Source organism: Mauremys reevesii, linkage group 1 (assembly GCF_016161935.1).
Source record: "Mauremys reevesii isolate NIE-2019 linkage group 1, ASM1616193v1, whole genome shotgun sequence".
Lineage (NCBI taxonomy): Eukaryota > Metazoa > Chordata > Testudines > Geoemydidae > Mauremys > Mauremys reevesii.
In genome coordinates, this window is record NC_052623.1 from 33,917,396 (window position 1) to 33,930,011 (window position 12,616).

Genomic DNA, 12,616 nt, shown 5'->3' on the forward strand with positions numbered 1-12,616 from the left:
TAGAGTCCAGGTGGTCAGAGGCTGATTAAGGCTTGTATTTCTATATTTTTTCCTTCAGAGCTTACCAGGCTGGCCACATGCTGAACTTATGGGAGTCTCTGGGGAATGTGTTAAGGAGGGCTTCAAGACATTTCTCAGTGCTTGGGTGCACAAGGCAAACATCTGAAGGCCATGCACATGCTGTCCCACTACTTTGAATTATTAACTCCCAGGCTGAGGATTCTGTAAATATGATCATTTATAATGGACCTTTCAGCCACACAGATACTGGTCTTCCTTCCCACCCAGGTGCTGAGGAAATGGATGTTATTCTGAAAGAAATTAATACCTGAAAAAGCTTTGAAGTTCAGAGAACTGAGGTGCCAAGAAAAAGGTTCTAACAACAGTAATACTAAGACGCTGAAGCACAAGTTGCCAAAACAAAAACTCAGGCCAAACAGAAGTTTCTCTATGATCCCCAGAGGTTGGCAACCTTATCAATGCTCCTAGGGAAACAGAGGCCACAGGGTAAGAAAAAATGTGAAGACAAAAATATATTCATAACAGTTAGGTACTGAGTGTTAAAGAGCTGAAGAGGTGCAGCTCCTGTGGAGAGCTATCAAGATCAAAAAGAAACTGGAAGGTTCTGAGAGTAGTGGTTAAATCATGAGATATCATACCACCACTAGCTGAGGACTACTTGTGCTGCTATTTGCTACTGCTGACCTAAACCGTGGGGAGTTCCAGCTATTTTGCATTAAGGAGCCGAGACCCAGGAGTGAGAATCCGCCACAGAGGAAAGTGAATTTACATTTTCAAAAGTAGAATATATTCTATAATACATCCTCTGCACCTTAAAGTAATGAATAGCTATATTTAAAATGGCTCAGCTAGCAATTCTGAAACAAGGATTTTGCAATCACAACATTAAGTGACAAATAAAATGTAGCATGAGCCTAATCATTGCCTCTAACACAAGTATTGTCCTCTGTCTTCTCAATCATTCAAACTGTGAGCTGCATTTTGTCTGTTCTAATCTACACCAAACTGGACCTCCTAGCTAATATGATTAGCAAAACATCAGTTCTATCAAATATCTTCTTGGTGAGTTATGGAGAAAGTTGGACCAGTGAAGAACTGTATTAAAACAGCTCACAGTATTATATATACACACACTCTGTAAATGTTTAGCTACAGTATCTATTCACTGGTCGTCTTAGTTATTTGATTATAGTGCTTATGTAAAAGGGCTAATTGCACCAACAATCACTATTCTAGAGTTAAAGATAAGTGTTCTGACAAATGCTTGGAACTCAACCACCACCAAGTTAAGAGTACATGAAGTGAAATCAAAGGGGGACATATGAACATTAATGTTAATAAATGGGACCAGCCAGATTAAGTACTGCATTAGCTTTCAGTGAAACAGTTATTTAATGAAAATTGTACTGTAAGGTGAAACTATGCGCAAAGACCAATGATTCCAGAATATAAAAACAGAGCAACAAAATTCAGTTTAGTGTTTTGCTTGTAAAAAGGGCACAAATGCACATTACTGTGTGCCCACTTTGTACTCCAACTGTTCACCTAAGCTTCCTCACACTGCCCTTTTGGTGTTTCACCTAGATCAAATTTAAAAAGAGTCAAACTGTAGTTTCAGTTTTCATACTGATTTAAGGCCTCCCACTGACTGAATTCAGTGAGAATTTGACAAAAAACTCTTCAGAGGGCAAGCACTGAGGGACTACCAGAAAAGGTAATGGTAGCTTTTGTATTATGAATTGGACTGCCCAATTCATTTCACTTTAGCCACTGAATAGCTAGAGATAAGGACTTTCTAAGCATTCTAAAAGTGGCCCAGATTAATTAGTTTAGCCTCAAAGATTCAATATACCAATACAAGAACCTAACATTGCAGTCCCAACAGCACCCATTTACATCAAGGACACAACCTTAAACTGGCCAACAAGTCAGTTGCTTAAGAGATGAGCTTCTAATAAAGGTTTAGCAAAATGAAAATATTTGGGACTGTTTTTAAGACAGTAAGCTGCCTGAAAGGTGGGTCTCTTGTATACATTTCATACTAGTCATTACGTTCAGGGAGAGCTGCCTTACAGCTAAAATACATCCAAGCTGGGTAAGTCTGCTACTTAACTTTTTAGAAGGACAATTTGGTAATGTTATAATCTCTATTCACAAAACAAATTTCTGGTATTAATTTTGTTTTAACATTCAAACTGTAAGGTTGACAGCTCCTTGAGTTTGCAAGATACAACAAAAAAATTAATAAAGGTCTTATTAAGCAGCTGTAGCCTTTACCTTTTTATCTTTTTCTAAGATAGTCTGATCTCTTTGCTGCAAAAGACGTTTGAGTGACATCACTTCTTCTTTCAACTGACTTATGAGGACAAAGTTGTCAGTTCCCCCACTGTCTGTTGACTGATTTATAGAGCTACTAAAATAAAAAAAAACCCTGTTACTTGCAACATCAACAGAATAACACATTTTTCAAAAGTTCAAATTGCTTAATTAACAATTCCACAAAAATCCTTAAGGACTAATGCAAAAAAAGTATGTACCTGACAGAAATGGATGCAACTGGCAAATTACCTTACTAATGGCACACATTACATACACCTGCAGAAATATAATTGAGTATTAGCTTTGAGGGGGTCAAATTCTTCTTAAGTGAAGCAGCCTCTTTGTACATTTATTCCAACTGTTGATCAGAGACAGAATAAGTTGTTCAGTCTCACACATTTAGGCCCAAAGACATTTTCTAGATACTACATCAGTTTAAAGCACCAGATTCAAAATCTGTGTCCTTCTGAAAAAAGCCACTGATGTCAGAATATTCTTTGTTTGGTAACTGTGGCCTTATGCTCTACTTTTGCTTCCCTTTTCCCAAAGCAGCTACAAAAATGGTGCCAGCTTTCTACTGATAAACATTCAACTGACTGACAGCACTCTGCCATAAAACCCTAAAAGTTACCAGGATGAAAGTGTAATTTTTCGCCTTTCTAATCTGCCAAACAAAAACAGCAACTGGCAGCAAACCGATGGCCTACTTGGTTCAACTATCTCAGCTGTAGAATATAAATTTACCTATCTCCATTGGATGGCTTGGATTCCAGTTTGGGTTTTTTCTTTGGAGTTTCATTCTGAATAGCTGCAGAGGATTTATGGCTGAAATCAAACAACAAATATTATAAATCAAAAGCAGAACTGTCTCAGACTGCAAAATTGACCAACCTATTATTTACATATAAAATGACTCATACACATAGAGATTAGTCTTGAACAATCAGAGATGCAAGTATGAAAAAAAATTACCTTTCAAATAAAGAATACAAATTCAGAAATGGGCAGTGTAATTACCTCTGTTTCCACATTCCCTGATCTTGTTCTGGACTCAGATTGCTGATTCTGAAATACATGCAATTAATACACATTCAGCAACAGGTCAACTTCCATTACCACTGTCTGTAACTGAAAAAGCATCCATATCTAAGTTTTGTGCAGCAGAGCAGCTCAGTTTATGAATTTTTAATTGGATGGCTAATTAGCAAGGCACCTAGTAAGCACATTTGGGATTACTCCTCATCAAGGCCAGGCTCATTTGAAAACAGTCTTTAAACTATTGCATGCTATCATAAGGCACAAGGGGCAGAATTAGGGTTGACAATTCAGTCTTTGTTTTAGTATTTCCTACTTCTGCAAACTTTATATTATTTTAATACTTGACAATTTTGAACAGAACTTGATTTTTTTTTTTTTTTTTAAAGTAGAAGTTGTACCTTCATTCATTTCCAACGTAAGCTGACCGGAGAGCACAAGTGAAATGGTTACGCTCAACATATGTGCAACTTAGAAGACTGCATTGAATGAAACTGAGCTCCTGCACAGCCCAATTTAATTCATTACACACTTTAAACCTCTATGTGCACACTGCCCTACCAACAATACTAATAAAACTGGATAGTGCAAGTTGATGGGAAACCACAGAGGCGGTTTACAAAGGAAGGTGCCTGTTGATTGGAGCTATCAACTCTGTTTAAGTTTGGAACTGTGCATTTTAATAAATATAAGCAAATACATGCATACACACTGAAGTTCTTCTCTTTATGACACCAATAAGTTATTTAAAAATAAGATTTAACCAGTTATATCTTGGGTAAGTCAAAATGGATTTTCATCAGACATTGTAAGGCACCTATCCTTCCTAAAATTAATTTGCTTGCCAAAAGTCACTTTCTTCTTCTGACAGAGATATAACGGGAAAATTGCAATTTATTTCCCCTCCCCGGTCTTCATTTTCAAGAGCAATTGAACCAATTTTCCCCTTTAAAAAAGTAATATTTTGTTAGATCAGACCTGCAAAAGTTTAAGCTTAGAAGATAGTAAGAATGTCTTTAGCAACTGAAAAATGAAGTTTATAATGAAAATGTTTAGGGTGGCCGTAGGAATCCATGCATTCCAGCTATAATTTTTCATTGTTCAATCTGAGAAATACAAAATGTTATAAAGAGGTGCTAAAGTACAACTATTTCAAGCCTACAGATAACATCTGTATGATTCTTACACCAGTGTCCTTTTAACAGAATGGTAAAACAAACACTAAATCTTAGGAAGCAGCTGCCTACAAAGACTGATAAGTATTTACAAGTGGACAAAACTAGAGCTACATGGACAAAGAAATTGGTACACTGTTTAACCCACAGCCAGACAGCTGCAAAACACTCTGAAGCATGATTAGAGTGACAAGTTTAAAATAATTAAAATGACAATAGCATTGCCCTGCTACTGATGTGACAGCCACCCATTATAAGGTCTGAGGCCTTTTTCTGCAGCCACATTAGGGGAGCAGCTGCCATGAGCTAAAAGAGCAGAAAAATCACATCATCACATTCCATCTAAATTACATTAAAACAATGAAATATTTGTCTGTTAAGATGGAGATCCCGTCCTAATAGTACCCACCCACCACCAGATAAAGAAACAGATCTTAAGACATTGAAAGAAAACTTTGCTTGATAGCATTCTGCCTGGCAAGGAATCATTTTAACAGTTGTGACTGTGAAATCTACATTTCTTTATTGTTTTGTCTTTATGGTCCTTACTTCCCTATTGTTTAGCTGTATGGTTTCTGTCTGTTTCTTTGATTGTTTCTGTATGTTGCATAACTAATTTTGCAAGATTTAAATCAACTAAGGTGGTGGGGTATGATTGAGTGAAGAACTGTTTTGCAATATGTTCGGACTGGTAAAAGAATTATTTTGTAGTACTTTAGTTTAAAATGGTTGGTTAAGGTATAGCTAGGGTCCTATCAAATTCATGGCCCATTTTGGTCAATTTTACGGTCATAGGATTTTTAAAATCGTAAATTTCATGATTTCAGATATTTAAATCTGAAATTTCATACTGTTGTAATTGTAGGGGTCATGATGCAAAAAGGAGTGCGGGGGGAGGGAGGTCGCAAGCTTATTGTAGGGGGGTTGCGGTACCACTACCTGTCTGTGCTGCTGGTGGTGTCGGCGCTACCTTCAGATCTGGCTGGCCAGAAAGCGGCGGCTGCTGGCCAGGAGCCCAGCTCTGAAGACAGAACAACTCACAGCAGCAGCACAGAATAAGGATGGCATGGTATTGCCACCCTTACTCCTGCGCTACTGCCTTTAGAGCAGCCACCCCCCCTCTGGCTGCACAGCTCCAAAGGCAGCGCAGAAGTAAGGGTGGCAATACTGCAGCCCTCCTACCTCCCGCAGCCACCTTTTGGGTCAGGATCCCATTTGAGAAACACTGGTCTCCTCCATGAAATCTGTACAGTATAGGATAAAAGCACACAAAAGACCAGATTTCAAGGTCCATAATGCATTTTTCATGGCTGTGAATTTGGCAGGGCCCTAGATATAGTTAAGCAGATTCAAGTTTAACTATACAAACTGGGGGTCCAAAAGGAAGTTCTTTGGAACCAACTCCAGGACACAGCCCAAGATCAGAGCTGCCAGACCTCGACACCTTGCCAACCATGTTGTGCAGAAGTTGGAGGAGCCCCAGCTGGCCTGATCTTGACAGGCCACCAGGAAAAGTTCATCTGCCTTATTGGGAGTGGTGAGCACTGTATGGTGTGTGTGTGTGTTCTGTTTTGGTAACTGTTAATAAAGAGATTAAGACTATTACTGTGTAAGGCTCTTTCACTGGTAAAAGGCCTCGCAAACATGTAGAAGATCACTCTCCGAGCCCTAAGAACTGGGTAAGGGCAGGTGCCTTTGGCCCTAGGAAAGCATGCAGGTGCCTAAATTAACCGGGTTACGCCTTGAGCCCACAGAAGGGTAAAGGTGGGGTGCCTTAGAGTGTGCAGGTAACTCCATGAATGTCAGTTACCATTGGATATTCTGGCAAGAATTACATTTACTATAATAATTGGGGAAAATCAGAGGTGAACTGCTTCTAGCCTGAAGATGGTGCCATGACATCATTTATCTGCTTCTCAGATAAGTAACCCTATTAGCATTTCTAGACTTATGGGCAGTTTCAACATCAGCTAGTAATTAGACTGCCAAAAGGTTTTCCTTGCTACTAAGTCAATTCTAGTCCATTCCATTTATAGCAATACTGAAACTCTGCTGGGTTTGTGGAATAAATTCACAAAATGTTATTCCTATTTTCAATTCAGTAATGTAAACAGCTACTTTTGTTTCACTACTAATCCTGTCACATAAAAATTACAAGATTTTTCAAGTTCCATAAAGTTTCAGAGTACTTACTTGTGATGGCTGCTGCTGTGACGATGATGATGGTGGTGGTGATGATGGTGTTTCGAATGATGCTGGTCTTTCTCAGCAAGGGACGAGGATGACGAATTAGAATGTGAAGACCCTAGGCTCTTCCTCTGTTCCTTTGTCTTCTGCAGTACTCTCTTGTAGGACAGCGTACAAAGCCAACACAACAGCTTCCCATCAACCTTTCAGGAAAAAATTCACAAAAAGTGGGCAACTGTACTTAGTGCTAGGAGAAAGATAACTCTAGAGGAAAAACTCTACTTTGACTTGCACAGGGATAATAGATAGAATTCTAACCAAACCAGTTAAGACTTTTGGCTAAACCTTTACAACCAAATACCACTACTGGGACTCCAGAATATGGATTTTATTCTTTAATATACACAAAAAAGTTAGAAAAGTTAGTAACAGTCCATTTTTGTGCTGCAATTTTTTTTATTTACTATACACTGTGGGACGTGGCAATGAAGGCCAGTAGTTACCTTCTACAATAAATGACACCAATGAAGTCAACTCAACATACTGCATCATCTTTTCTAGTTAAGTTACACTTCTGAAAAGTGAATTCTCTCCTCTTCAGCATTTTAGTTGCCTTGTAGAAGTGGCTATATAACATGTGTTGGACATATGTAAAATATTCCTTCCCCAATGCCAACCCCTCTCTCCCACAAAAAAGAGGAAAATCCCTACTCCTAAGTAAATTTTTTACTTTAGGCATCATGCAGCCACTCAAGTCTTCTTTACTCAGGGCAGCATCAGAATGCTTAGACCAGCTGCAATACAAACCAAGTAAATTATTTTTTAGCAGTTAAGGAGAAAAGAAGTTTCTTGTTGACAGCACTGTTCTGGAGTTCAATTAAAAAGTGTGATCACCCATAATGTCATTTCACCACCACTTTCTGGACAAATGGTTTTGGCAAGTGCCCCTCTAAGAAATTAAAATGCACAGGTCTGCTGAGAGCAGTCTCTTTCCTCTCTTCATCCATATTCTATGGTTAAAAGGAACCCTTGCAAACTGAAGGATAGGACAAGGTGGAAGTGGCAGATCCAAGCTAAGGAAATTTGTAGTGTTGAAGGTTAGGGGGAGGGGTTAAAAAAAACAGACTACTCGACTGCCATGGTCAGATTATTTTTGGTTTATTAAAAAAATAATGAATTTATTCCAGAATAAGTCAGTAGAGAAGCATTGAATCGCCACGACTCAAAAGTTTAATACAGAATGCTATGTCAGATCTTTATGTTAGAAAGCCTAACTAAATTCTCTTTATTCCACGTTGCTACTTGTGAAATTAACTCCTGCTATTTTTTAAGAGGGAAATATTTCGAACTGTATCTTTTGTTTTCAGATCCAGCCTTTACAGTACCACCACATCAAAGCATACCTTCCTTCTTCCCTCCTCTTTGCGATCAAAAGCACATTGCTGCTTGCACTGTTCACACGTCTGAGGTGGTCCATATTTCTTTTCTGAATTTGTGCAACGCTGGCATTTAGTGCCAATAAATGCTGCAATAATATTACAGTACTGGCAAGGCTTGGGCTGAAAAATAATGGTGAATTAGAAATTAGTACATTAAAAAGTGCTTAACAAATTAGCACTACAATTATTAAAAAATCATGCTTCTAAACTAGTCTTTAGAAGTTGAAGGTAAGAACAGTAGGAAAATTTGATATTTAAATCAATGATGGCCCTAGTTTTTTTGCTATGTTTTAAAGTGATGCTAGCTCAACTGAGACAAAAAACAGTGTTTTGCACACAAACCTGCGTACATGCTCTGTGAAAGAAGTGCATACTTTTTTGGATGTTGCCTTCTCCAATTTACCAGGTCAAACACTTTTTCTGTCGAGAAATCTACCTAAACCTAAAAAGAGTAATTAGATCATTTGCACTTCTCTGAAGGTTTCTGAGAACAAAGACGACCCTTCAGCTACCCAAGGGACTTGAGCACTGCAGGCACAGGCTTCAGATATAAAGCCTGCTCCTACAACTCTATGGGGAGTAAAACAAACCTTCAGCTAACTAAGGTAAGTCTACATTACCTGCCAGATCTGCAGAGAGCGATCCCTTATAGATGGATTGATTTATCGCGTGTAATGTATACGTGATAAATCAATCCCCGAGCACTCTCCCGTCAACTGCTGAACTCTAGCTCGGTGAGAGGCGGAAGCAAAGACGACGGGGCAGCAGTGGCCGTCGATTCCGTACCACGAGGACGCAAACTAAGTGATTCTAAGTCGATCTAAGATAAGTCTACTTCAGCTATGTTATTCTCGTAGCTGAAGTTGCATATCTTAGATCCATCCACTCCCGCCCCAGTGTAGACCAGGCCTTAAGGTCAGTTAATTGAGTTTAACCTTTACTGTAAAATGAAGCCAATAAAGACCTGCAATTAGAAACTAAAAATTACAGTAATCAGTTTCTAAAAAATTCCCTTCTAGTTCATATATGACCTTATTTTGCTTTTTTTGATAAAGTAGTGCCCCAAATGTTAGTGCACCTATATTATGCTTGGTGACATGTATTACAACCCTTTCGAACTTCCAAAAGAGATCCTACTTTATCCAGTTTAAGTTTACAAAGAGCTGGGTAAATTACATGCTGGTAATTTTTACACTGAACTAGTATAATACATTGAATCTCATGTAGAAATGTGTTACTCTAAGGGCATAGTTTACAAGATTTAAGTGCTTCTGTTCACTTGAGAAATTGCTATGCATTACCAACAATGCCTTCTTTAAAAGCATACAGTGTAATTTAACTGTTCATGAATATGGACTCAACTATTACATGCAAAACTTTTCTAACACAGCACTAAGTTACAAATAAAGATGAGGAAATATAAATCATTCCTACAGTAATATTAACCAGGCCGCATTACACAAATAGAATTTGATGGTACGCTTGACAGCACATGGAGTCAACATTCCTTCGGAACCTTCATTTTTGTATTATTTAATAATGGAACCTTCATACTGCATAACCAGATTTTCACATTGAGTCACTCATTAGAAAATAGTAAGGGAACACTATGCCTCTCAGATAGCTAGCAGCATATCTTGTTAAGTGAGCATTTATGAAAACAGGCAGGGATTTACTGTGTACATATAAAATGCACACAGACTTTAATTTCTACTACATGTGCAGGATGAACAAGTTTCAATGATTCATAACTACCAAAGTTGGTTGTGAATTTCCCTGAATGAATCGTTTGAAACTGAACCATTTTTTAAATTTTGTGAAAAAAGTATGCCAATTTTTATAAGTGGGAAAAAAAACACAAATAGCTGAGGGCTTTTTCCTTAAGCTTTTCAGAGGATTTTTCTTAGGTCAGAGAGTAAGCACAGAAACTTCAATTCCAAAAGCTTAATTTTTCAGGAAGAGGGATATGTGTGTGTAAAAAAGTGTCTATAACTGAAAATATTTTACAATCTTAACTAATGACAATCTAAATAACCTTATAATACCAAGATACTCTTTGCAACATGTTTTGCCTCTGTAGACTAACTGAAATTTGTATGTATTTTTGACAATGAACTGCCAACTCACCGTTCCAAACTGCTTCACGTTTTGGGCACATTTCTTGCATATTGTGTTAGTTTTGCTAGAGAGAAGATTTTGCAAAGTTGAATTTAACAACAAGCACAAAATTTCAAATTCTTTCCCATATGCAATTACCACATAATATGCATACAAACATAAGCTACACCCAATGTCTAGTTAAAGCAAACCAGGTATGGAGGGAGTCTGCCTTCTTTTATGTTTATATAGTACATTTGGGGGACTACAGAAAGCAAGTTTAATGCCAACTCATAGAATTCACTTCCAAAAGCCTAATACTTTCACTGATAATTATTTGCATTATTGCAACACATGATTTAAGGGACAGTGTTTCTCTGCAGATATTATTGATAATCCACAGCAATGTTTGTGGAGTTGAGATTTTAGCCACACACATGAAGGAAGTGTTTGGTGCCAATTTAATACTCCTTTCTGAAGGCTGAAATAGTTTCAGAACACATACATACCTCTCTTGTTGGAATTCTGATCGGCAGTAAGTACATTTTACAATGGGATGTGCAATTCGACATTCCTGAAAGAAAAATGTCAGTCACTATTTATCAAAGCAAACAACCATGACATTACAAGCAGCAAAGAATCCTGTGGCACCTTATAGACTAACAGACGTTTTGCAGCATGAGCTTTCGTGGGTGAATGCCCACTTCGTCGGATGCAAGTTACATTACAAGTTAGTCTCATCTGACTTCTTCACATAGCTTTTATATATTGTTATTTTATACATCCGCTACGCACTATACATTCATGCTTGAGTGGTTTAAAAAAAAAACTACACACGCAATAGTTTATCCTACAACTTGTTCTCCGACACCTACTTTTGTAGCAACTGTCCCATGTAACAGATTTAATAAAGAACAAAACCCCTTTTTTCCCCACAGGAAACAGAATGCAGAGAGCGTGAAGGGGCTATGACATTTATCATAAAACAGAAAACAATTTTTGAAGGAGGGATGTTTAAAACCCACTATTATCATTTTCTTCCAGGTAGAGCTAAGCAGAGGATTAGCGTGACTAATGCTCAACGCTGGTGTGGGGGTGAAGGTAAGTGCTAGTATTTAACCATAGCCCAGAAGTGACACTACAATGGCACTGCATCCTGGCTCACCCAGGCTGTAGCTCTAGGCAGACCGGTGAGCAGAGCCAGATGCTGGGAGTGCAGCTGGTTTTGTAAAGTGGTGCGAGAGCTCGCACTGGCTCATCCCTTCGCCAGGGCAAAAAGGCCCCCTCGGGCATCATCGGAAGCCGGGGGACTGGCTGTCCTGAACAAGGAGCTGGCGGAGCATTACAGACAGGGGCAGGCGGGGAGCAGATGGGGTAGCGACAGAAACCCTGTGCCCAGTAACAGCCCCCCTCAGCCCCCCTTCTTCTTCCCCCTCCTGCCCCCCACCCTCAACCTCTCCTCTGGTCCCCTCCTGCTCCCCTTCCCTCCACTTCCTCCTCTCGGCTGCCCCCCGCCTCAGCACCCCCAGCCTCTCCCTGGCCTCCCCTCCAACCTACCGGTCCCGCCTCGGCCCCCCGGCGCACCCCCACCCCCCGAGCGGGCGGAACCCGCGGCCCCGGCCCCGGCGGACCTTGCAGAGCTGCTGGCCCTGGGAGAGCTCCTCGAAGGGGTAGCGCTGGTTGCACTTGGTGCAGGCGTACAGAGCCGGGGCCGCCGCCGCCGCAGCCATCCGCGCCGCCGACAGGGAGGGCGCGAGCTGCGGGGAGGGAGGGAGGCGGGGCCGACGCCAACGGCCCAAGCGCGCCAATAACCCTCCGCCCGCGGCCTCCAGCCGTGCCCGCTGCGCCGCTAGGCCCCGCGCAGAGCCTGGGCCGCGAAGCCGCTTCCTTGTGTCGGCATCGGCGTCGCCCCGTTGCCGGCCCCGCCCACACGCACCCCAGCCAATCAACGCCGCGCGCCAAGCCAACCTTCAAACCTTGTAACCCAATGGTAAACCCCGCCCGCACCTGCAGTAACCAATCAAAGCTCGGATTCACGTCCTGCGGTTTCTATTGATTGGATCTCTTACCCTCTTCTTCACTCGCTGCTCCGATTGGCCTGCTCAAGGCCTGTTCTGATTTCTCATTGGCTAAGAGAACACGCGAGCACCCTGACAAAGACCGTCCTCTTCCGCCGGCCGCGATATGCGCCTGAGCAAGAAATATCTTATTTCAACAACAAACCTTGACGTCACTACTCTTCTCCGATTCGGTTGGTCAGGGCAAGCGATTGAGAACGAGGCTACGCCCCTTCCGCCAAACCTTCCCCTTCTATTGGGCAAACTGCTATAGTTATAATTTGAT

General features: G+C 40.5%; 1 protein-coding gene across 7 annotated transcripts in view; it reads right to left on the reverse strand.

Annotated features, from left to right (window-relative positions):
- Positions 1-12,571, reverse strand: part of FAM76B (family with sequence similarity 76 member B) — a 31,473-nt gene extending 18,902 nt beyond the window's left edge. Inside the window, exons 1-9 of one of the 7 annotated variants that reach the window (XM_039521029.1) lie at positions 12,343-12,485; positions 10,783-10,847; positions 10,304-10,358; positions 8,141-8,296; positions 7,468-7,531; positions 6,744-6,940; positions 3,358-3,405; positions 3,085-3,165; positions 2,299-2,434 (exon numbers count right to left, since the gene is read on the reverse strand). In XM_039521029.1, the coding sequence (XP_039376963.1) occupies positions 2,299-2,434; positions 3,085-3,165; positions 3,358-3,405; positions 6,744-6,940; positions 7,468-7,531; positions 8,141-8,214 (600 nt within the window). In that variant the 5' untranslated portion in view covers positions 8,215-8,296; positions 10,304-10,358; positions 10,783-10,847; positions 12,343-12,485. The other 6 variants (XM_039521030.1, XM_039521024.1, XM_039521026.1 and 3 more) reach the window with 6 other exon arrangements.
- Positions 12,572-12,616: the final 45 nt, after the last annotated feature.